We start from the raw sequence: 25,970 nt of genomic DNA, 5'->3' as shown, positions 1-25,970 counted from the left end.
AAAACTATCTTGAGTTTTTTATAAAAAAACTAAACTATAGTGAGTCAGCTCAATTTAAAAAACAAATTCAAAACATCCTGAGCTATACTAAGTCATCCTAGAATTTCAAAATTTCAAAACATCTGGATTTATCCTAAATGTCTGGAGTGTGTGGCAACTCTGCATTAAAATAAAATGTGTTAAAGAAAAGTTAAGAAACTGAAATTACTTTTAGTCCTTAAAACAAATATTTAAATTCATTTAAAAAAAGGCTTTAGAGAGTACTGCAGCAACTACTAAATTTTTTACCTGTTTAAATCTTTGAAAGTTCTGCAGGAAAGGTCTGTTCAGTTTTAACAAGTTTTTAAACATAACAACTGAAGAAAATTTAATTAGACAAACATTTCAGTATGTAGCTACACAACTATACTTAACCAGTAAAAATAATTTTTACAATTTGTTTGAAATAAAAGAAGTTTTGGTCTTCTCAGGGATGCCACTCTTTGTCAAAAAAACTATCCAAAGTGACAAAAAACTTTCAAGAGTCAACCATATTTAAAACCATAAAAATCATAAATAAATTTGGAAAATTTATTAAATTTATCAAAACCAATAAAAATCTAATATTTTAACAAAGTTGGTTATAAAATATCAAAATTTTGAAACTAGAACAACTAAATTTCATACAAGAACTAGAATGAAAATCAGGACAAGATTTTCTAAAAAGCTTAGAGCTGTATATTTCATTACAGCCCTTATTGTTAAATTAAAACGTTGGATCCCCCTATAGCCTCAAGTAGGTAGTAAAATATGAGTGTATGTTAGGGTGCTTATTTTTACAGCTACTTATGATTATCCAGCTGGAAAAACTTAATGGTTTTTTTTTTTTTTAAAGGTAGAAAAACATCAGTTTTGAAAACACTCTGTACAAAATTATAGATGATTTGAAGAAGCTTTCACCTTGGCACCAACCAATTTTCTAAAAACCATCCAATGCAAAATTAATGGGATCCGAAAATTGGGATCTTGAAGTTTTGAGCTTAATTTTTTTTATATGTGGCTAATTGTCATAAAAACACACTGTAAACAATTTAAAACAATTTAATAAAAAGTTTTGTGGTTGAATTTCTTGATTTTATGTAATTTTAATCTCTTTTTGTAACTTTAATTTATTTCCAGATCTTTTTTTTTGAAAACAAAAAATTACATCATAAAACTTTTTTTAAATCGGTTTTAATCGTTCACAGTGTGTTTGTGTTACTATTAGCCATTAGTAGAAAAAATTGAGCTTAAAACTCTAAGGTCCAAACTTCGGATCCAATACATTTTGCATAGGTATTAAGATAATTATCCAATGCTAATGTTTTCATTATAATACTGGTTTAATTTATTTTTTCAACAACTGATAGTGAATTTCACTGGTGGCAGTGATCACACAATTGGATTGTTGGTGTGATTCAATATTAATGGGTCAAGTAAAATTACACATCATGTAACACACTTACTTTTCCCCAGAAAACATTTATCATTGCAATTTATGGCTTGAGACTGATGTTTTTTACCATAAAAAAATCTTATTTACTTGGTATTTTGTTAGACATTTAAAACTTTGTCTACCAGTAATATAGTTCCTGAATTTTTTAATGTGTTACAAAAGATAAATTTCTTGATATATTAGTAGATTTCCAATTATTTATTTTAGGTATTAATTCACAGAGAAAAATTTTTAATGTTTAACAATCAAAGTTGTCCAGAAAGATTTAGAGCTATTGCTTCAAATAGAGTTAACTAGGAAATTATTGGAATTCTGCATGTGATATTCGGAATTCTAAATGGTTTCAGAAAAATGTTGATGCAATGGATATCATTATGACATATTTAGATTTAAAATAAAATTAGAAAAATAATCTGTTCCATTTAATGTAATAAAGTTTTATATTGTTTCATTTATAATTATATCGATTTTTTTTGGAACAATCTAGAAAAAATATCAATAATTTGATTCAAACTTTTTCTTTTTAACTCAACTAAAAGACTTTTACTGGCATTATTAAAAAAAGACAGCTTCAACTATTTCTTACATACTTTTAGTTTATACTTTAATACTATATTTTTTCTTTTGCTTTTGAAATTTTGATGATTTTAGCTCTCACTAACAACTTAAATTATAAGTCTTAAACTGAAGTTAATTTTGAAAGTTATCATGTACTGTAAATTCTACGGTGTTTGAATAAATGTAACATTTGTATTTCGCAGTTTTTTTATATAATCTAAAATCCTACGAACTTTGTTTAATATTTAAAAACAAAAGACAACTCTATGTATATTTCTAACGGCTTCAACTTTTAATTTTAATTATTCTTTAATTAATATTGTCGAACTTAATGACAATTAGTAAGCACTACACAAGCAACAAGCTTAATTAATCTGTGCATGATGAAGCATGCAAGTTGCATGGTTTAAAATTTAAAATTAAATGTTACATCAGTTATTTTCAAAAATGGCTTTAAACAAAAAAAGTTCTCATAAGTTATGAGTCATAACATAACTTATTTAAGGCATCTAACTAAGTAGTCTGTGAAGTGAAATGTTTTGCCGGTTTAAAAAAATATTAGTTCTTTTAGTAACTTTTCACAAAAAAGTTTTTGTACACAGATTTTAGCCATATTTATTTAAATAATTATTTACAATAGTTTTTTATTTCATAATTTTAGTTTAGAAAAAAAATTATTTCAAAAATATTGTACTAACTTGTAAAAAATTAATCGGAAATAGAAAAAGATCATACCAAATTTATGCATAAATTTTTAATTATTTATGCAAAAAACTAAGTTTAACATGTTTGACAATTTATGAAAAGAAACAAAACTAAATTTAAAAGATAAACAGTAATGTGAACGTAAACAAAAGATTTAATCATTTAAATGATTTTTTTTGCGTATAAACTTTGTAAATATTCAACTTTAACTTAACGAAAAAATCTTCATAAAATAACGTTAATTCTAAGCTTAAAGAAAGCATTTCTATAATTAACATATAGATTATGATTAAAATATTTTATGTATTTAGGGTTGAAAATCTTTAAAGTTTTTATAAATCATAAAAATTTTTTGTTAGAGTATTAGGTAAAAAGGTAGTGAATATTTTTTTTCTTTTAAATAAACTAGTCACTTCTTAAAACAAAAAATTAGTTCTAAAGAAACTTATTAGAAAAGTTATAAACGAACTTAAAATAAAGTTACATTTAAATTCTCACTTTTCAGAGGCAGTATACCATATGTTTAATTAAAAAACTAAACTACCAGGTTACAGTTAACAAAGTTATAGTAAATTATAAAGTATACTAGCCAGAACATTATTCCGAATTCTAATTTTAATATTTTCACATAATTACTTAAAGAAAAAATTTAAAGAAAATAAACTTAGCTTGTCAAGAACTAAGTAACTTTAAAAATGATCTGAGTTTTAAAAATACCACACATAATAAAATAAAGTTTACTAATCTGTTCACTGTTTATCATTTATAACTTATTGAGTTATCAAAGTAAACAAAGCAGTTTTCATCTAATCTAGATAACAAACAAAAAGTTTCTTCAACAAAAATAAGTGCTTTCCAAATTTTGACGCAACTTTTTTTAGGTATACTGTAAAAAAAAATCTAACTGTAACTTATATTATAAAACAAAAACTTTGTTTTACTCATATAAAAAGTTAGTTTTTATCTTTATTATAAAAATAATTTGCCAAGAAATTTTTTTAGATGAGTTAAAAACAATATCGGACTGGTACCAGCTGAAATCGGCTATGCGTATTGTGCATAGAGAAACCAAATAAAAAAATAATAACAATAAGTTATAAACAAAGTGATGCAATATTCTTTGTGTACAGTAAATTGCCGTTTAGCGCGGTAATTTGCATGCAACTCCTGTCTCTTCTTATTTTTATGCTACTTAAATAAGTCCTTAAAACTTAGTTCTGGATTCATAGCAGCTAATGTCCAATGGTGAAGTTACATATTACAATATTAAAAAAAAAACCACTGTTTAAATAAAAAAGTTATTTTAATTAGTTTTTATTAATACTATTTACTTAGGCTTAAAGTATAATATGTACTTGATTAGCCAGTTAAATTAGTTATTTTATTCATTTAAATTTGTTTACGAATGTCTCTTTTTTATTTTATGTTGCAAAATCAAAAATATTTTTGCAAACAATTATTCAAATAGACTTTTATAACTTAAAATAGAAATTCACAAAAATGGCAAAATTTTATGCTTAAAAAACAATGCTGTACAACTATTTGTATTCAAGAATATATACATTTGTAAAAAAACACACTTTTGTTGAACAAGTGTAACCCATAAAGCGTTGACGATCAAAATCTGAGTTGCCAACAACGAATAGTTTGAAATAAAACTAAATAAAAGTCTTGAATTGCATTGTCAACATTGCTTTATTATCTAGCTTAAAATTAAGGGAAGATGTGCGTACCTAAAAAATATAGCGGAGAGGTTAAACATTAATAAATTCTAAAGTCATCAGTGTGCTCAGACTGCTGAGTGCTGAGAAATAATATCAAAATAACAATAAACAATGATGAGCCCGCTATCAGCTGAGGTTCGCACATTAAAATTATGCAGGTTGTACTAAAAAATCACTTATATAAAGAGTACACAACAATAAAAAAAAAGAACATTCTGATGCAAACAAGTTGACAAAAAGTACAAACTAATAAAATCGAAACAAAAATGAATTAGTTTTGATTTCTGGCCTCTTTGTTTGCTTTGGTTTTTTAAGACATGCTTTCTTTCCTGTTTAAGTTTTTCTAATTTGGAAGACCGGTGTTTGTTGCGGTCAAACTTAGAGAAATAAAACAATTAGGATCATCTGTAAAATAAGTTTAATCAACATTCTTTCGCTCACTTTATTTTAGTTAGTGAATTACCGGACCTATAATTTCGGAACCGGACTTTTTTTTCAAATTAGGATCCGGTCGGACCCAGATCCGAATAGTTTTTTCAAATTAAAATCCGGTCGGAACCGGATTCGGATCTTTTTAAATCGAGATCCGGACGGATCCGGATCTTTTTTTCATATCAAGATCCGGCCGGCTCCAGATATCAGATAAAAATGGCAATATCCGGCCGGACCCGGAAAATGAGTTATATTATATATGTATCATAAAAATTTGTCAAGCACTAAAATCTAGGAATATTCATGATTTTTCAATTTTATTTAGGAAAATTAATGGTTTTTTTTTGGAAAATTACAAAAATTTAGGGATATGGGAACCCTGTAAATTGAGTATAAACTAGCCTTAGTCAGAATTAATTTTTAAAACTGAAAAAAAAACTTAAAACTAATAATAAGTAGAACAGCTAGCCACAAGGCTGACAAATTTAGATAATATTTACAATTAACAATTTGAAATCAAGTTCTTGAACTAAATATACTAGAAAATTACAAAATATTGAAAACTTGATCAGCTCAAACTCATCCAAAATCTTAAAGAAAACTAACCTGAGTTTTTCAAAAAATCTTAAAACTAATCTGAGTTTTTATAAAAAACTAAACTAGCCTGAGGCAGCCTAAGATTTTCAAAAACTCCTAAAATTTTTCAAACTAGCAGGGTTGCCACTGTTTAAGTCAAAAAAAAAAAACTAGCTAGAGTTAGTATAAACTAGCCTGTGTCAGAATGAGGTTTTTGAAAACTGAAAAAAACTACTTTAATTTAATTATCAGTAGAACAGCTAGCCATAAGGTTGACAATTTGGTAGTAAAGTTTTTAATTTTACAACATAGATAAAGAGTTGCATTTCTGAAATGTTTATTTCATAGTTTAATGTAAACAAATATAAATTAGTCACGTGTACTAAATGGGCCAATCACGGTAGGTATTTAATCTTAACTGACGAAAATGACTCTTTTTAATTTACACAGAGTTTGTTTATGAAAAAAATACTTTTTTGTATGCTCTTTTTTACTAACTAGATCCGAATCGGCCGGATCTCTGTTAGGATCCGGCCGGAACCGGATCTGAACCTTTTTTTAAAATCAAGATCCGGCCGGATCCGGATCTTTTTTTCATATCAAGATCCGGCCGGATCCGGACCCGGATAGTGAGTCCGGTACGTCACTAGTTTTAGTTCAGTTAGTACCAATCGTTTAGAATTTTGTTCAGTATGAAACAATTAAAGTTGTTTTCAAAATATTAAAGCTTGTACAATGTGCATACAGATGATACTAATTGTTCTATTTCTCAAAGTTTGACCGCGAGAAACGCCGGTCTTACAATTAAAAAAACTGAAAGAAAAGCAATACTTAAAAAATCCGAACCAGACAAAAAGGCCAGAAATTAAAACGAATTCATTTTTGTTTCGTTTTTATTTATTTATACTGTTTAGTTGCATCAGAGTGTTCTTCTTTGTTTTTATTGTTGTGTACTATTTACATAATTGGTTTATATACACAACTTGCATAAACGATTTCAGCTGATAGCGGGATCATCATTGTTTATTATTATTTTTGTTATCATTTCTCAGCACTCAGAGCAAACTAATGACTTTAGAACTTGTTAATGTGTAAGTTCTCCGCTAAACTTTCTTAGATACGCAAATTTTTCCTTAAGTTTAAGCTAAATAATAAAACAATGTTGACAATACAATTCAAGACTTAAATTTAGTTTTATATCAACCTATGGTTTTTATCGTTGTTAGCATCTCAGATTTTGATCGTCAACGCTTTATGGTCACTTATACTTAACGTCACTTGTTCAACAAAAATGTATTTTTTACCAGTGTATATATTCTAGCATACAAATCGTTTTTTAAGTATAAAACTCTGCCTTTGTTGTCAATTTTAAGTTATAAAAGGCTATATGCATAATTGTTTACAAAAATATTTTCAATTTTGCAACATAAAGTAAAAAAGAGACATTCCTAAATAAATTTAAATAAAGAACATAACTAATTTAAACTGACTAATCTAGTATTATACCTTTAGCCAAATTAAATACTACTAATAAAAACTCAACGTACAAAAACTAATTATAATAACTTTTTTCAACCATGGTATTTTTTATATTGCAATCTGTCACTTTACTATCGGACATAGCTGCTTCTGAGTTCTGAGTACAAAAATACGTTTTAAGGACTTAAGCATTAACAATATGGCTTAAAAATAAAAGCTAGCGGGTGGGAGTTACCTGCAAATGGCCGCGCTAAACGGCAATCTACTGTACACAAAAGACTGAAAGAAGGAGAAAAAGACTTTAAGAAACCGAATAGTCAATAAAATGATAAACAAAATTAACTTAAATTATTAAAAATTTAAAAAAATTTTTACATATATTTATTATTTGTTTGTTTTGTTTATTGCATCACTTTGTTTATAACTTATTATTATTTTATTTTGTTTTTCGCAACACGCATAGCCGATTTCGGCTGGTAGCTGGCCTAATATTGTTACATTTTTTTCAAATTGTTTCAAAAAATTTCGTAGCAAACTATTTATGTTATAAAGATTAAAACTAACTTTTTAGGTGAGTAAAACAAATTTTTGTTTTTTAAATCCAAGTTACAGTTAAAGTGTTTACAGTATACCTAAAAAAAGTTGCGTCAAAATTAGAAAAGCACTTAATTTTGTTGAAGAGACTTTTTTTTTTGTCATCTAGATTAATTCATTAAACTGCTTTGTTTTCTTTGATAAATAAATAAGTTATAAATGATAAACAGTGAACAGATTAGTAAACTTTATTTTATTATGGTATTTCAAAAGCTCAGATCATTTTCAAAGTTACTTAGTTCTTTACAAGCTAAGTTTATTTTTAACTACAATTTTTTCTTTAAGTAATTATTTGAAAATATTAAATTTTGAATTCGGAATAGTGTTCTGGCTAGTGTACTTTATAATTTACTATAATTTTGTTTACTGTAACCTGGTAGATTATTTTTTTAATTAAACGTATGTTATGCTGCCTCTTAAAAGTAAGAATTTAAATTTAGTTTTACTTAAAGTTCGTTTATAACTTTTCTAAAGAGTTTCTTTAGAACTAGTTTTTTGTTTCAAGAAGTGTTTAGTTTATTTAAAGTAAAAAAAATAAAGATTCATTATCTTTTTACCTGTCACTCTAACAAAGAAGTTTTAAATTTTATCAAAACTTTAAAGATTTTAAACGGTAAATACATAAAATATTTTAACTATAATCTATATTTTAATTATAGAAATGCTCTCTTTAAGTTTAAAATTCTCGATTTTTTATGAAGATTTTTACGTTTACTTAAAGTTGAAAATTTACAAAGTTAGAATTAAAAAAAAACATTTATAAAATAAAATCTGTTGTTTACAATAACACTAGTGTTTATCTTTAAAATTAAATTTTGTTTCTTTTCATAAATTGTCAAATATGTTAAACTTAGTATTTTGCATAAATAATTTCAAATTTATGCATAAATTTGATATGATCTTTATTTTATATCCGATTAATTTTTTACAAGTTAGTACAGTATTTTTGAAAGAATTTTTTTGTAAACTGAAATTATGAAGTAAAAAACTATTGTAAATGATTATTTATATAAATATGGTTAAAACCTGTGTACAAAAATTTCCTGGTAAAAAGTTAATAAATGAACATTTTTTTTTAACCGGTAAAACATTTCACATCATAGACTACTTAGTTAGATACCTATAATAAGTTATGACTAATAACTTATGATATTTTTTTTTTGTTAAAAGCCATTTTGGAAAATAACTGATGTAACATTTAGTTTAAATTTGTAAACCATACAACTTGCATGCTTCATCATGCACAGTTTAGTTAAGCTGATTGCTTGTGTAATGCTATCTATATGTCAGTAAGTTTGACACTAACAATTAAATAATAATAAAAGTTGAAGGCGTTAGAAATATACATAGAGTTGTTTTTTGTTTTAAAATAATAAACAAAGTTTGTAGGATTTTAGATTATATAAAAAACTGCGAAATACAAATGTTACATTTATTCAAACATCTTAATATTTACAGTGCATGATAATTTTCAAAATTATCTAAAGTTAAAAGACTTAAAATTTAAAGTCTTAGTGAGAGCTAAAATCATCAAAATTTTAAAAGCAAAAGAAAAAAATACTATTAGAGTATAAACTAAAAATATGTAAGAAATAGTTGAAGTTGTCTTTTTTTATAATGCCAGTAAAAGTCTTTTAGTTGAGTTAAAAAGAAAAAGTTTGAATCAAATTATTGATATTATTTTCTAGATTGTTCCAAAACAAAATCGATATAATACAAATAAAACATCAAAAAATTTTATTACATTAAGTGGAAAAGAATATTTTTCTAAATATAATTTTAATCTAAATATGTCATAATGATATCCATTGCATCAATGTTTTTCTAAAAACATTTAGAATTCCGAATATCATGTGCAGAATTCGAATAACTTCCTAGCTAACTCTATTTGAAGCAATAGCTCTAAATCTTTCTGGACAACTTTGATTGTTAAACATCTAAACATTCTTCTCTGTGTTTTAACAACTAAAATAAATAGTTGAAAATCTGCTAACATATCAAGAGTTTTATCTTTTGTAACACATTAAATAATTCAGGAACTATATTACTGGTAGACAAAGTTTTAAAGTGACTAACAAAATACCAAGTAAATAAGATTTTTTATGGTAAATAATATTAGTCTCAAACGATAAATTGCAATGATAAATGTTTTCTGGGGGAAAGTAAGTGTGTTACCTTATGTGTAATTTTACTTATCCCATTAATATTGAACTTGAATTATCTAAAACTGAAATAAGCAAAAAACTATCTTTTAAATGAATAAAAACCTTGGTGACCAACCAGGAGAAATTTAGAGAACACTCATAAGGCTAAAATTTCAACAAGAAAACCACAAAGTGTGGGAAGTCCCAAGCATTCTCAAACCCCCAAGCAAGTGTTCACTTGTGCTTCAACAAAAAAATTACACCAACAATCCAATCGTGTGATCACTGCCAGCAGGTGAACTCACAATCAGTTGTTGAAAAAATGAATTAAACCAGTATTATAATGAAAACATTAGCATTTGATAACTATCTTAAAACCTATGCAAAATGTATGGGATCCGAAAATTACAACCTTGGAGTTTTAAGTTCAAATTTTTTTTACTAATGGCTTATAGTAACAAAAACACACTGTGAACAATTAAAACCAATTAAAAAAAAAATTATGATGTAATTTCTTGTTTTCAGAATAAAAGAACTAGAAATCAATGAAACTTACAAAAAGAGATAAAAATTACATAAAATCAAGAAATTCCACCACAAAACTTTCTTTATATTGTTTTAAGTTGTTTACAGTGTGTTTTTTTTGTGACAATTAGCTACATCTAAAAAAAATTAAGCTCAAAACTTCAAGGTCCAAATTTTCAGATCCTATAAATTTTGCATTGGGGTGGTTTTTAGAAAATCGGTTGGTGCCAAGGTGAAAGCTTCTTCAAATCATCTAAAATTTTGTACAGAGTGTTTTCCCAAAGCATAAAGTTTTTCCAGTTGGAAAATCATAAGTAGCTATAAAAATAAGCACCCTAATATACACTGATATTTTACTACTTACTTGAGGCCATAGGGGTATCCAACGTTTTAATTTATTAATAAGGGCTGTAATGAAATATACAGCTCTAAGTTTTTTAGAAAATCTTGTCCTGATTTTCATTCTAGTTCTTGTATGAAATTTAGTTGTTCTAGTTTCAAAATTTTGATATTTTATAACCAACTTTGTTAAAATATTAGATTTTTATTGGTTTTGATAAATTTAAAAAATTTTCCAAATTTATTTATGATTTTTATGGTTTAAGTATGGGTGACTCTAGAAAGTTTTTTGTCACTTTGGATAGTTTTTTGACAAAGTGTGGCATCCCTGAGAAGACCAAAACTTCTTTTATTTCAAACAAATTGTAAAATTTATTTTTAGTGGTTAAGTATAATTGTGTAGCTACATACTAAAATGTTTGTCTAATTAAAATTTCTTCAGTTGCTATGTTTAAAAACTTAATAAAACTAAACAGACCTTTCCTGCAGAACTTTCAAAGATTTAAACAGGTAAAAATTTTAGTAGTTGCTCCAGTACTTTCTAAAGTCTTTTTTTTTAATGAATTTAAATATTTGTATTTAGGACTAAAAGTAATTTAAGTTTCTTAACTTTTCTTTAACACATTTTATTTTAAAGCAGAGTTGCCACACACTCTAGACATTTAGGATAACTCAAGATGTTTTGAAATTTTTGAAATTCTCAAGATGACTTATGATGTTTTGAATTTGTTTTTTAACTTGCGCTGACTCAAGACAGTTTTTTTTTTTTTTATAAAAAACTCCAGATAGTTTTAAGAATTAAAAATCTCTAGGCCAGTTTTTTCTACATTTTGAATGAAATTTAGTTGATTTAATTTCAATATTTTGTTATTTAATAACCAACTTTGTTGAAGAACTTGATTTTCATCATTTAGAAAAGTTTCTTATCTTTGAAGGACTTGATAAAACTGAAGATGACTTACAGTTTTTTTGAAAAGTTTTTGGTTACTCAGGATAGTATTTTTTGACTTAAAGAGTTGTAACCCTGTTATTTTTGTAAACTAATATACTGTTGTATTTTTGTAATCTTAATTACTAATTTTTATTTACATTTTCAGTTTTATAAAGTAATTAAATAAAACTAATAGACTACTTCAAAAAGTGTTATGGAAGACATCACACAAAAAATGGCATCTGTAAACGTGAAAAAAGGTAAAACTTATTTACTTGATAATAAACAAGTTTTTTATTGGAAAACTGACATACCTAAATGCAATTTAAAATGTTTTTTTATAATTTGTTGAATACTTCTAATTGGCTAATTATCTTGCTGTACAGAAGGAGTTATGGAACTCGACCCAAGACCAAAGTACATTGATGACAGAGAAAAGCTGTTTTTGCAGTTGAAGGAAGAATCTGATATGTTGATGAAAGGTTGATCATTATAACATGCATTATAAATTAGTTTAAATTATAATAAGTATTGAAATTTTTGTTCACAACATATGTTGATTACATAAAGTTAAAACTTGTGGTATTACTTCCTCAAATCTAATTTGTGTAAAATGAGAGTATAAACTCTGCAGAAAAGCAAGAAAACTCACAACCTATAAAAATTACCCTTCCCAATGGAACAGTGTTGGAAGGTAATTCCTGGGTCACATCGCCAATGAGCATTGCTGAAGGAATCAGGTTTGCTTTTTAAAAATTGGTTAATTGAATTGTTGCTTTATGATGCTGTAATGCATTTGTTTTTTTAATTTCGTTGTACTATTGAAATTGACTGCAAAAATCATCATTATATATCATCAATAATTTCGTTGTACTAATAATACATTTATATTGATATATATACATATATACTTAAAGCTGGTAAACTTAAAAAAATTCCAATGAATAAATGTTTTACCGACTTATACAATTATCTTAATCTAAGTAAATTTTAACTTGTAGATAACATAAAAAGACAACATTTTATTCTTGTAAACCGAAATAACAGCCAAGGACTTGCCCAAAATGCTGTAGTAGCAAAAGTCAATGACCAAATGTGGGATTTGGACAGGCCTTTTGAGGAAGATTCATCTCTGGAGCTGATCACTTTTCAAGGTAAAGACAAAGATGGCAACAAAGTCATCAACAGTGATGCTCAGGTGTGTAATTCTTGTTTAAACAAGTATACATTGAAAAGCTTTTAATAAAAAACAATTTTAAACCAAGCTTTCGCTTTGAAGCTAAATTGGATGTGAAATGACTAATGCATTTATTTCTATAATTTTTTAATCGTCAAAAATTTCAACACAGTACGTGTACTGGCATTCAACTGCTCATGTTTTGGGTGAAGCTCTCGAAAGAGTTTATGGAGGGGAGTTGTGCTACGGACCACCAGTTGACAACGGGTTCTACTATGACATGCACATGGAAAATCAGTCAGTTTAAATATTAATGCATAACTTAAAATTTTATACAAAAATATCTTCAAAATTCAAGTAGCTTGTTCAGCAAACTTTAATTCAATTTATAATAATACAGTCAAATGTATTGCAGGCAAGTTTCTGACAAGCACTTTCCAGAACTTGAAAAGGTGATGAAGAAGATTGCTGCGGAAAAGCAGCCTTTTGAAAGGCTCGAAGTCAAAGTTGAGACGCTCAAAGAAATGTTCAAGTACAACAAGTTCAAGGTATAATTTTAAATTTAAAATTTTTTCAATCATTTTATTTAGCTCAGGTGTTATTAATGAACTAAATGATTTTCAAACCCATTCAATTCACAGTTGCGCCTGTTGAACGAACGTGTGAAGACGCCAACAACGACTGTCTACAGATGCGGATCCTTGATTGATCTTTGCAGGGGCCCTCATCTGAGGCACACTGGAAAAGTCAAAGCATTTAAACTGTACAAGGTGCTAATTTGTATAATTAAAAACAATTATATCTTTAGTTGGTATACTTTTTAAAAGTTTAAGTTTAAAAACATTTGTACTAAATATAACTCTTTAAAAGTAATTGTTTCCATTTAATTAACTAGATTCAAAAAAAAGTATTTAGAAGTTCAGTCTAGTTTTCAAATATTGTCTAAACAAGTTATTTAAATTTTGGTAATCCTAATTTGAAAAAAATGAGGAAAAAGTAGAAACACCCAATTTAACAAACAACGCTTGTACTAAGAACTCTTCAGCGTACTGGGAAGGCAACCAGGACATGGAGACTCTGCAGAGAGTGTACGGCATCAGCTTCCCTGACAAAAAGGACCTTAAGGAGTGGGTGGAGTTTCAGGAGGAGGCGAAGAAGAGGGATCACAGGAAGATCGGAAAGGAGCAGGAATTGTTCTTCTTCCACGAATTGTCACCTGGAAGCTGCTTCTTCCTGCCCAAGGGACAGTTCATCTACCACCAGCTTGAATCTTTTATAAGGGTTTGTGTTATAAACTGATTATATAAAATTGTTTAGATAAATTTTGTTCAAAATAAGGCATATGTTATGTAATATAAATCTTATTGTTTCTGCTAAATTACCTAGTATAAAGTATAATGTTTTTTATGAGGTAAGTTTTAGTTCATGTTAACACAGTTTTTCAATAATTCATTCAGGAGGAGTACAGGAAACGTGGATTTCAGGAAGTGATCTCTCCCAATATTTACAACAGCGATCTGTGGAAAATATCTGGTCACTGGCAGCATTATGAGGAAAACATGTTCCGCACCACCATTGAAAAACAAGTCTTCGCTCTCAAGCCCATGAATTGTCCTGGACATTGGTATGTTTTACTTTGGTTGAATAAAAAAGGTTTAACTCTATACAGATTAAGTATAGCTTTTAAATCACTTCAACTTTGACTGAAAAAAAATCTTAAAATTTTGTTAATAAAAAGGTCTATCATAATGGTTGATACTAATATAGTTTATTAAAATTGGAGGTTAGTATTAAAAGAGAATTTGTAATTAGCAAAATGTTGTCAAGCTAACAAAATAACAAAATGTTGCGTCAGCCTTTCAAGACCAAAATAAATGATACTAATACAGTTATTGATTATATATATATAATGTTGCCATATCATTTTATTAATAAAACTGACATAAGAGTTGACTAAAGTTGTTGATTATGTATTTATTATACAGTTTGATGTTCCGCCACCGCAGCCGATCGTGGAGAGAATTGCCGTTACGCATGGCTGATTTCGGTGTGTTGCACAGGAACGAGGCGAGCGGAGCGCTGACTGGACTGACGAGGGTCAGAAGGTTCCAGCAGGACGATGCCCACATTTTCTGCATGCAGTCGCAAATTAAACAGGTGAAGAAAAATTTGTATCAAGATAACTGTTCATTTTATAATCAAATAGTTATTATTTGTTTTAATTCTATAAATATGTCGGTTGATAAGTGTTTTTTTATCTAAGCTTCTAAAATTGAAAAAATATATATACACACTGTAGTTAAACTTCTTTATTCTCAGGAAGTGGAAGGAGCTTTGGATTTCCTGGAGAAAGTGTACAAGGTTTTCGGTTTCACGTTCAAGCTGTTCCTTTCCACCAGACCCGAAAAATACATGGGCGAACTTTCGTTGTGGAATGAAGCTGAAAAAGTTTGTGTTTTTAAATAACTCAGTTGTCAAAAAATAACATACAGATAACCGACAAGAAAAATTAAAGACATTTAAAAGTAGGAAATTGTATGGTTATAAAGCCTTCATACTTTAATTTTCAAAACATTTAAAATAAACAACTTTTTACAGAAACTGCAAGAAGTTTTGGACGAATCGGGCCACAGCTGGGAGTTGAATCCGGGCGACGGGGCTTTCTACGGACCGAAAATAGACATTCAGATTTGCGACGCTCTGAGGCGGCCACACCAGTGCGCCACGATACAACTCGATTTCCAGCTTCCCATCAAGTTCGACCTCAAATACGTCGGGTGAGAGTTTTTGAATTTTCAGAATAGCATTTTACTTTAGCAAGTAAAAGTAGTTGTTCATAACAATTAAAGTAAAACAACTGGTGAAAGTTTTTTTTTTGGGCCGATCTAAGCAATGGGTTTGTAAGTGTTTTTGTATTTGTGGTATTCAAGTATCTCACAATAACAATAAATATCAACTCCGAACGAGTGTTATAAGAAGTTAATAGTACATGTGTATAAAAGTTTATATTAAGTCTGCTTTATATGCTTCAGTTGGTTGATAATCTTTTAGAGTCATTAGAAACTTATCTAAATGCTCAAATGTGTATTTCGAGTTTTGAGCATGTCAGATAAAAGGTAGCTGTTTTAATGAATTAACAACATCATTTGTATTTTTTATATCAGACAATACGGAAAGGAAGACGAACGTCCAGTCATCGTGCATCGTGCTATCCTCGGTTCAGTTGAACGAATGATCGCCATTTTGACCGAAAATTTCGCTGGAAAGTGGCCTCTGTGGCTCTCACCAAGACAAGTTTGTATTTATATCAGTTTTGTGTAAGTAGTTTTATAAGAATATTTCGTGAGTGTATGGTTTCTTAAGAAGTATGGGTTGCAATAAAAGTTAAAAAAAACAGTCTGGTAGATTTTGTAATCAAAATTTAATAATTTTTGAAAAAAAATAAACAGTGGCAGTTCTAAGTCAGTTGAACATTGTTTGAGTTGTCTTCACTTATAACTGAACACAATTTAAAAACAAAAAGCTTTATACATTGCTCAGTTTAAATGCAAATGACTGATTTGTCGAAACACAAAGTAATTTCATTTCACAAAAATAAAACATCATATGAATTATATATTTTTCCAACCAATCAGGTGATGGTACTGGCGATAAGTTCAAAATTCGATGGTTACGCGCAAAAGGTGCGGGATGAGCTGTACGCCAGCGGATTGGAGGCCGATTTCGAAGATGATCCGGGGCTTACCCTGAACAAGAAGGTGCGAAACGCGCAATTGGCGCAGTACAACTTCATACTGGTGGTGGGTCAGAAAGAGGAGGAGAACAACACGGTCAATGTCAGGTCCAGGGACAATGAAGTTTGTTTTTATTATACTATTTATAAAAATAAGTTGTTTATGTTCTACAAAAAGAAGCTTAATATTAATTTTTATTCTAATTTTAGTTTAAGGTTAACATTATTTTTTATAAGAAAACTTTGAAATGTAGATTGTTTTTTAAAGCCTCTTAAACTGAACTTAATTTTAAAGGCAATGTATTTTGATCTATTTTTTCTAAAAAGTAAGTTTTCTTATCTCTCTACTTTTAAAAAAGGCTTTGAATTAAGTCATGGTTGCCACTTACGCAGGAATCTAAATTTTACTTAACATTTTTGAATCCCAGCCTAAAAGTTTATTTTGGTGAGATTTTATAAAAATAAATTAGTTTCATATATTGTATCAGTATACAAATCTCATGTAAAACATCCTTGGTTTAAGATTTGAAGAATAATATTTATCACAGCAACACGGAGAGTTTTCTGTTGAAGATTTCGTGTCGAGGGCCAAGCAGCTGATCGCAGAAAGGCACCAGCACGCAGAGAAGGTTTTCAAACCTCAGCAACAAGAAGAATAAATATTACAATCATCATGAAATTTTTCAAGTGATCGCGCTGGTCTTTTAGTTTCGTTTGCGTTTGGATCCCAATGCATTTAATAGAATTACTTGTTTTACTGTATGGTACATTTTAGTTATTTCTTCAATCATTTGCTGAATATAATTCTTAGTTTAATTAATGTAATAAAATTTTTAGAAATGAAATTTGTTATCTATCACGTAGTTATCCTAAGTTTACTTATAAAAACTATTAACAATTACATGTAAGCAACTGAAAGTCAGAAAAAAGATTGTTTTTGGCTTTTATCTAAGGCTTGTAAAACCTAGTCTTCAACTTTTCTAGATTTCAATTTAGGGCTTATATGTTTTGTGTGGGATTAAGTGAGAGTAAAATGTTTATATTTCGGTAATCGTTCCAGCTATGTCTTCAAGTATTTTTTGAATGAAAGTAACCAGGGCTTCCTTTTTTACATAAGGCCTTTCAAAGAAAATAAAAAAGCTATGACCTCCTTTCTCAAACAATCTAATGTGAAGTACGCCTATGTTTTCTTTCTGTATACAATCAACTCCAGAACATCTAGTAAAAGTTTTAGTATTACCGTTTAAAAGCTTACAATGTCTGGGACGTTGGGCTGTGCATGATTGAGCTGTGTCAATTTTTTAAACTTTACCCACAAAAGGTCGCTTCAGTACTTAGTACTTAATCCCGTTTGGTTAAGATCACAACAGCGGTTTCTCGCGACTATTCCTGCCTGATTAGTCCAAATTAAGACGAAACCGGTCGTAGGAACGTCTCGGATGTTGTTGTTGATCTTGCAGTAAATTTCATTGTTTAAAATTTATTTTGACATATGTGTACATTTTAGTCGTCTTATTTAAAAAGTTCAATTGTCGTATTTTGAATTTTCGGAATTTAAATCGTTTGAATTTGAATTGTCGAAATTTGAATTATTCGAATTTGAGTTGTCGGAATTTGAATTAATTTAATTTGAGTTGTTGGAATTTGACTTGTCGGAATTTGACTTGTCGAAATTTGACTTGTCGAAACTTGAATTATTCGAATTTGGATTATCGTTATTTATACTGTCCGAATTTGAGTTGTCGGAATTTGAACTGTCCGAATTTGAGTTGTTGGAATTCGAATTGTCCGAGTTTGAGTTGTCTGAATTGGATTTGTCCATATTTGAGTTGTTGGAATTTGAATTGTCGGAATTTGAATTGTCAAGTTTAAGTTGTCGGATTTTGAGTTGTCGGAATTCAAATTTTTGGAATTTGAATTGTCAGAAAAATGAAATTTGTCAGAGTAGTCGTGCACCCGTTTCTAATTATGGCCCCTAACGTTCTAGGTCTTTTAACAATTACATTGTCATGCGTCCAAGTTAAAATAGTAATTTTTAAAACCTGATGTATAGAAAACTTCACTTGTAATTACGGACTTAGAAAATTCGCTTCTAGCTGCCAAATATAACGATTAACTAAAGACACTGCTTCAGAAATGACAACATATTAGTTACTACCTAACTGTTTGTGCTCTAGTCTTTAGTTCATAACTTTTGACCGGTGCAAAAAAAAAAATCATTGTCATGTTACTTTAAATTACATATTTACAGTATATACTCCTGGTTGCTGCTTAATTAGGTGAGATTTAGAAATTTTTGCCGAAAATCTCACTAACTGCCATACATTCATAAACAACCATTCCCTGAAAACAGTAGCTGTTTTATTCTATGGTCAGAAATAATCTCTGTCCAAGATACAATGCGTGAACTTTTTTTTTTAATTTTATCAAACTATCAGGGTTGCCACTCGGTCAGGAAATCAGGAAAAGTCAGGAAAAATTTAGAAAAATGACAAAAGTCAGGAAAAGTCAGGAAAAAATGGGGGGTTTGAAAAAAAGTCAGGAAAATTTAGGAAATTTGATAAAATTTAAAAAAAGTCAGATTTTATCAGTTTAAATTTACAAAATTCCTTGTTTTCTAAAGCCTTCAAATGGTAAAAATTAATTAAAGGTCCTTAAAAGTCAGAAAAAAAATCCAAAATTTTCCGAGAAATTTACAAAAATATTTAATTTTATTTCCAATACCTTCATCTGGTATAAATTAGTAAAATATCCTTTATAAAACTGCTAACATTTTCTATTAACATATTGAACAAGTACCCTACTTGAAAAAGCAGATTTTGTAAGCTTTTTAGTATTGATGATCTGTAGCAAGGACACTTCCATAGTGAAACTGTGATATATAAACAAGCGTTTATCTAGCATAATTTTAGAATCAAAGTGTTTTTTTGTTAAAGTAAATAATTGAGTTCTTTATAACTAAGCAATAGTTTAGTATTTTATGTAACAAGTTAATGTGTATACCAGGGTTTCCCAAATTTTTTTGCAAATGGCCCCCTTTAAAGAGTTTGAAAAAGCAATGGCCCCCTTCAACATATAGGTTACTCATAAACTATACACATAAGACCTTTTTTTTTTGCTCTTCATCTGCAACTCAAGAATATCTAGTGTAAGTTTCTAAACTACCATAAAATACACATAAGACCTTTTTTTTTTGCTCTTCATCTGCAACTCAAGAATATCTAGTGTAAGTTTTAAGTTATGGCCTTATGGCCCCCCTGTGGCTTCTTTACTGCTCATGGCCCCCCTTTTCCCCCTTTGTTGCTCATGGCCCCTAGGGGGCAACTTGGCCCACTTTGGGAAACCCTGGTGTATACTGAACCGGAATGCAGACCAGATGAAGGAAACCATATCTTCATTTGATGAAGAGGTTGAAGTGCTAATAAAAAAACAAAGAAAATAAATTTTAGTACATACATTTAAAAAAAAAAAACAGTATTTGATTAAGGTCTTAGTTGTTTTAATGTTTTAACTGTAAAAGTTCGTTATTGTTTTAAGGTTTGAGTTGTGAAAGTTCCTTATTGATTTAAGGTTTTAATTGTAAAAGTTCCTTATATGTCGTTTGTTTATCTAGATACATTTATGCTAGGAAAAGCTAAAAAATTGTGTCTTTTTTCAGACAAGCTTAATAAGGTAATTAATAAGGTAATAATACAAGTATTTTGCTGATAGAGCTGTTTATTACAAACATCAATCATACACAGATGGTTCAAGTGATGTAATGGTAGTTTGATGATTGAATTCAGCAAAAAACTGTTGTTTTTAACCTGTATTGAAATTAGATTGAAAGCTTAATATAGTTTCAAGTGTTAGGTTATGTATTTTAGAATAAGTTTAGTTTAAGAGTTTGATTTAGAAAAGTCAGGAAAATTTTTGTAAAAAGTCAGGAAAAGTCAGGAAATTTTTCTCAGCTTGAACAGTGGCAACCATGAACTATGATCAATATAAAATCCTTTTAGAAAAGTAATATAAAGCAGTGGTTCTCAAACTCATTTTCATAATTGCTCCCTTGTCAACCGTTGCCAGAATTTTATAGCTTTTTTGCCCTTATATCATTTTAAGGAAAATTTGACATACAAAATATTTTAACCGTTTCATATCGCCCAAGAGCTAAGTTTGACTACCTTTGAATATCAATGAATGCTTAGCTTACTATTAAAAACTTATAGTATAGTGTTTTTCTCTCAAATTTCCAGTTTATGAAAGTAAGCTTTTTCATAAGTAAATACTTAAACTATAGCTTTTGCATCAAAGCAGAACAAATTCCTATACTGTTTTTTAGGTGATTGAAAAGCTACTTTCAATACTTTTAAATTTTTGTTTATAAAACTAATAATTATTTTTAAATGGAGAATTTTGTGAGTTCGCACAGTCCGTTAAATGTGCAAGTTATGAGTTTGCACTGCTGCTTAAGTTTGCATTTTAAGAAATTGTGTTAAAAGTATTTTTTCTGTTTTTTGCTAAGTAAACTAAACTTGAAAACTTTTATTTTAATGTAGTTATTTTTAATTCAATAATTTCTATTTAATATACTTGAACTAAATATACAAAAAATCATTATGATAGAATGTTTACAATGCAATTCAAGAATATAACTTAGTTTTGTATCAAACTATCGATTTTATTGTAGTTGGCAACTCAGATTTTGATTGTCAAAGTTTTATGGGTTATAGTTGTTCAACAAAAATATTTTTTTTTACCAATGTATATACTCTTGAATACAAATAGTTGTAAAGCATCGTTTTTTTAACCATATAATTCTGTCTTTGTTGTTCAATTTTTAGTTATAAAAGGCTATATGCAAAATTGTTTACAAAAAATATTCTTAATTTTGCAATAAAGAATAAAGAGACATTCCGAATTAAATTTAAGAGAAGAACATAACTAGCCTAAACTGACTAATCACGTATTATAGTTTTAGCCAAACTATATATTATTATTAAAAATTCAACGTATAAAAACTAAGTAAAATAACTTTTTTTTAAACCCTGGTTCTTTTTATATTGCAATCTGTCACTTCATCATGGGAAACAGTTGCTTCTGAGTTCAAAACTACGTTTTAAGGACTTATGCAAGCGGCTCAAAAATAAGAAGTGATTAGTGGGATTTGCATGAAAATGACCGCGCTAAATGGTGGTCTACTGTACACAAAAGACTGAAGAAAGGAAAAAAAAAAGACTTTAAGAAACCGAAGCAGTCAATGAAATGATAAACAAAATGAACTTAGATTGTTAAACTTTTAATTTTTTTAACTTATATTTATTATTTATTTGTTTTTTTTTATATTGCATCACTTTGTTTTTAAGTATTGTTATTATTACTTTATTTTATTTTTCTATGCACAACACGCATAGCCGATTTCAGCTGGTACCAGTCCAATATTGTTAGTATATTCTCTGCTATATTTTTTAAGTACGCAAATTTTCCCCTAAGTTTAAGCTAGATAATAAAACTAAAGAATGTTGTTTAAATTTATTTATGGTTACCTTCATTGCATGAAAAAACTCTATAGTATAAAGGGTGTCAAATTTTTCAGAAAATGTCCTTTTTTCAAGATAAGTAATGGAAGATTTAAGCTTGAAATCTTCACTAAAAAGTTCGTACTGTAAAAGCTGACAAAAAAACCTAACGTGTTTTAAAACGAACGTAAATAATCTTTTGTAAATTTACCGTTCGCATCGGAATCAAATTAGTTCAACAAAACTTTTAACACAAAAAAAAACTGTTTAATTTAATTTTAAACAAGTTCAATAAGCTAACGGTAAAAACATGTTTGTTTAACCATTAACCACATTGTATTAGCACATTGTTTTAAAACTGTTAAAAGCTTTCAAAAGCAAAAGAAAATGAAAATATAGTCTGCTTTTTCATTGAAAAAGGTATTTTTAATGTACAAAGCCTTTACTTAAGACCTAATTTACTAGTATTCTCAATACTTTAGATTTAATTAATATAACCGTATAAGTGTTTAAGAGTTAACGTAATAAAAAAGTTATTATTTATTTCTAACTTAAAAAACTAACATTTTTAAACATTGCCATCTAAATATTTTTTTAATTGAAAAATTTTGTTGAGCGAATTATAAGAAAAACTTTGAGTAGTAAAAAAAAAATGTAAAACTTCAACTATTGATTATACCATTTTTAAGGCAATTTTTTTTTCTTATAATAAAAGCTAACGAGTAAACTGTTTGACAAATAACTAGTTATGTGATTTTAGAAATACAGCTACGTTATGTAACTATTACTGAAAACAAATAAATTATTTTAATTCAAATATTCTACAAAAAAACATTAACCAAAACAGTATGTGTTTACAAAGGTCAAGTTTACAATAAAAAAAACAAGATTTTATCCCTGACTATAGCACTGAATTATTTAAGTCGTAAAAATGAAGCAAGTTTTTAATTTATTTGTATTCTTACCTCAAATGTTTCATACCAAAGAAAGTCGAAAGAACTTGGATGCAAACAAAACTTAATCTTTTTTTTACTGCCGTAAACAAAAGTCAAAAGAAAAAGTTGTTGAAAATTCGTTTTTAACAACTAAATGTAACCAGCATTAACACGTTTTTGCTGTGTTTATCATTTTTTAATCGTAAATATTCTGTACTGCTTTTTGTTAAATTTTCGTCATACTTTTATTTAATTGTTGTAAAAAAAAGCCTAGTTAGTTTAAAAAAATAATAATAAAAAGTATAAAATTTTATGGTTAAGATTATTCAGAAAGCAAGTTATTTTTCATTATCAGCTTTACTTAAGCCATATGACAATTTATCTTATAACAATACACAATATTAATCATTAAGATAATCAACCGACAATTAAACAGTGATTAGTGTGAGAAACTGTCATCGGGTAGTTTGTAGTTTCGTCTGTGATGACGCAAAGTAGTGACGTTTTTTGATAAAGTTGTTTTGACTTCAATGCTGCAGATCAACAGATTGCAGAAAGAAATATTGCTGTATCACGATCTGCAGGTTTTTACTGCATAAAAGCGTTTGAACTTGAAACTTTATTTATTTACTTTGCAAATGTCGAAAGGTTTGTTTGTTTTTTTAAAGGCAAAAGTTTATTAGCAGTTTATATTGCTTGTGGTAATTTTTGAAGCTTTCTGGTTATGCATTTTTACTGTCATTTAAAGTTTTGTATCTTGTAGAAGATAAACAAGTGCTTGTATAGTGGACTTGAATAAATTTGTACTGAAAATAGAGATTCATCAATGTTTTAAAGTCCTTAAGAATTTTAATTGTTTTACAGCTTTAATTTCACAAATAATATGCTTCAAATTTAGTAAAAATATTCAAAACTAAAAATCAATATCAGTCTAAAGATAAGTACAGTATGTTTTTGGTACATGCTTATGTCTGCAAAAATACCATTAAAATTTTATTTTTTAAAATTCGAAAAAAAACTTAGTTTAATATAAAAAAGTAGATATAAAATAACTTTGAAAACTTTTGTTTTCTAAGTTGATGTAAGTATAAAATAGAAATAAGTATTAAAAAAGCTTCTAACAACATGAGACAATCAATTACTTTTGTAAAAGGTCAAGAAAACAAAAACTAAATAAAAAAATTTAAGGTTTCACTTTTTGAGCGTTTTAGCTGTTTTACTCTAAGTATTACATTAAAATAAAACATTTTAAACAATATTGGATTTTAATCGCCCATAAAGGGGGTTGTAGCCATCAATAATGCAAATTTGCGTTCTAAAACCATTCCAAACAATACAGGATTTTTTCCTTTATGTACTTTTTGGAAAAACTTTTTTTTCAAAACTACTTTAAACTTTGCATCTACTTTGCAGTTACAAAAAGTTTAAACTAGAAAATAGTAAAATACTAAGTTTAATTCTGTTTTGTTTTTCGGATTCTAAATATAAAATCTGTAAAAATAACTTTTTTACAGACAGCACGTAGAAAAACATGCTCAATTACTGTTACTTGATGTCTGATAACTTTAAGCTTTTAATAGTTTGAATTAGTTTAAAATTTAGTTTTGTTTATTTCTGAATTTTCTTGTTTAGTTCAGAGCATTTTCTTGATGAAGTTTAGCGCTATTTAACAACTTACTTTTGAAACAATTAAAAAAAGTTCAAATTATTTTTTACTTATAAATTGCAGTTTATTTGCTGTTTTAAACTTATTTTTTCAGTTACTTCCAACATATAATTTTGTACACTCATCAGGTTGTAAAAATAAAGATAGTAATAAAATAGTAAACAAAAATAGTAAGTAAGTAAAATGAGTCATACGCTAGTATCTTGTAGTAATGAGTTGTAAAATTTAGTTTTAAAATAATCGCTTAAAATTAATTTATATTTATATTATGTCTACATTCTAACCAAATAGCACTATAAATTAACAGTATAGAAAAAGTATTTTATAAAAGCTCGTATATATTTATTTTATTAAAGATGTATAATACTTTATATACTAATAAAACGTTATTGAGAATGACAGTTAGAAAAAAGTTCTTTTTTTTTTAAATATTCGATAAAACTTTAATTAAATATTTTTATATAAATAAATTGAACGTACTTTATGTTTAGAAAAATTTATAAATATAGTTTAAAAAGTACTTTTATTTCATTTTTTGTTTTCAAGTTACAATATAGTTCTCTATGAACTTTTAGTAAACTTTAAAAAGTAAACAAAATAAATTTTTTATGAGAAAATTTTTATTGTCATGCATAAGCTTGACATAAATTTAAAGCAAACAATTTAAACCAATCAAGTTTTGTTGCGTTAAGTTGTTGCAATTTCAAACAAATACTATTTATCACAATTTACGTTGTTTTACAAGTTATTGCAGTTCAATTTGTTTCAGCTTTTGTACTTTTAATTAACGAGTGCTATATCAAAACAGTATGATTTTGAAAACATGACTTCATGTATGCAAATATACAACTTTTTTGATCGTTAATTGTGAAGCTTGGCTTTTATTTCTGCGAACTTTTTTTCTTTTGAAAAGTTATTTGTAATTAATTAGTACTTATGAGAAAAACTTCAGATTTTTTGAAACAGTTCTACAAAAGCTCTATTAAGCTTAAGATATAAACACAAAGTTTATTTTTAGTTGAGCTGCTTAAAGAGATACACTTTATTTTAACTTTTATTTACGTTTTGAATTTAGAAAAGTTAATAAGTAAAACTAGCTATACATTTGTTAAATTTTCTTTTTTTAAATAAATTATCTATAGTCTGATTTTAAAGTTAAATAAAGTTTTATATTTAACGTAGGTTTATGTAAAAAAAGTTAGCAAATCTTTAAGAATGACAGAATTTAAATTGTAGTTATATCAAACTTAAATTTATCTTTATCAGAACTTTACTTTGCATGAGAGCCAGACAATACATTTTATTAGTAACAAAAGCACTTTTTAACATTAAAATACCAAACAAAGGAAGCATAAGTTTTATTTAAATAAAATACTAGTTTATTAAACTAAAAGTAAAAATTAACACCATTCACAAAAATATTTTTTGGACGATATTTTTAATTAATTTTATTAAAAACTTTAGAAAGTTGAAAGGTTAA

The 25,970-nt window shown here is 27.6% G+C and overlaps 1 protein-coding gene across 1 annotated transcript; it reads left to right on the top strand.

The window, feature by feature from the left end:
• The first annotated feature begins 11,650 nt into the window (after nucleotides 1-11,650).
• On the top strand, nucleotides 11,651-17,050 carry LOC145843118 (threonine--tRNA ligase 1, cytoplasmic-like). Its single transcript, XM_082950579.1, has 15 exons — nucleotides 11,651-11,741; nucleotides 11,868-11,963; nucleotides 12,116-12,221; nucleotides 12,529-12,679; nucleotides 12,831-12,955; nucleotides 13,074-13,206; nucleotides 13,300-13,428; nucleotides 13,694-13,939; nucleotides 14,116-14,282; nucleotides 14,644-14,815; nucleotides 14,978-15,106; nucleotides 15,257-15,435; nucleotides 15,823-15,952; nucleotides 16,294-16,515; nucleotides 16,940-17,050. The coding sequence occupies exons 1-15, from the start codon at nucleotides 11,696-11,698 to the stop codon at nucleotides 17,048-17,050; spliced, it is 2,142 nt and encodes a 713-aa protein (XP_082806705.1). The 5' UTR covers nucleotides 11,651-11,695.
• Nucleotides 17,051-25,970: the final 8,920 nt, after the last annotated feature.

This window comes from Thalia democratica, chromosome 8 (genome assembly GCF_965202585.1).
Source record: "Thalia democratica chromosome 8, ktThaDemo2.hap1.1, whole genome shotgun sequence".
In the NCBI taxonomy this organism is placed as follows: domain Eukaryota; kingdom Metazoa; phylum Chordata; class Thaliacea; order Salpida; family Salpidae; genus Thalia; species Thalia democratica.
The sequence above is the reverse complement of the archived record's forward strand: the minus strand, read 5'-3'. Positions and strand labels throughout refer to the sequence as shown.

Excerpts from the sequence above, each read along its gene's own strand:
- LOC145843118 (XM_082950579.1), top strand. The coding sequence starts at position 11,696 with ATGGAAGACATCACACAAAAAATGGCATCTGTAAACGTGAAAAAAG. Across the intron at positions 12,956-13,073 it reads GACATGCACATGGAAAATCA|GCAAGTTTCTGACAAGCACT; the intron begins GTCAGTTTAAAT and ends AATGTATTGCAG. Across the intron at positions 13,429-13,693 it reads AAGCATTTAAACTGTACAAG|AACTCTTCAGCGTACTGGGA; the intron begins GTGCTAATTTGT and ends GCTTGTACTAAG.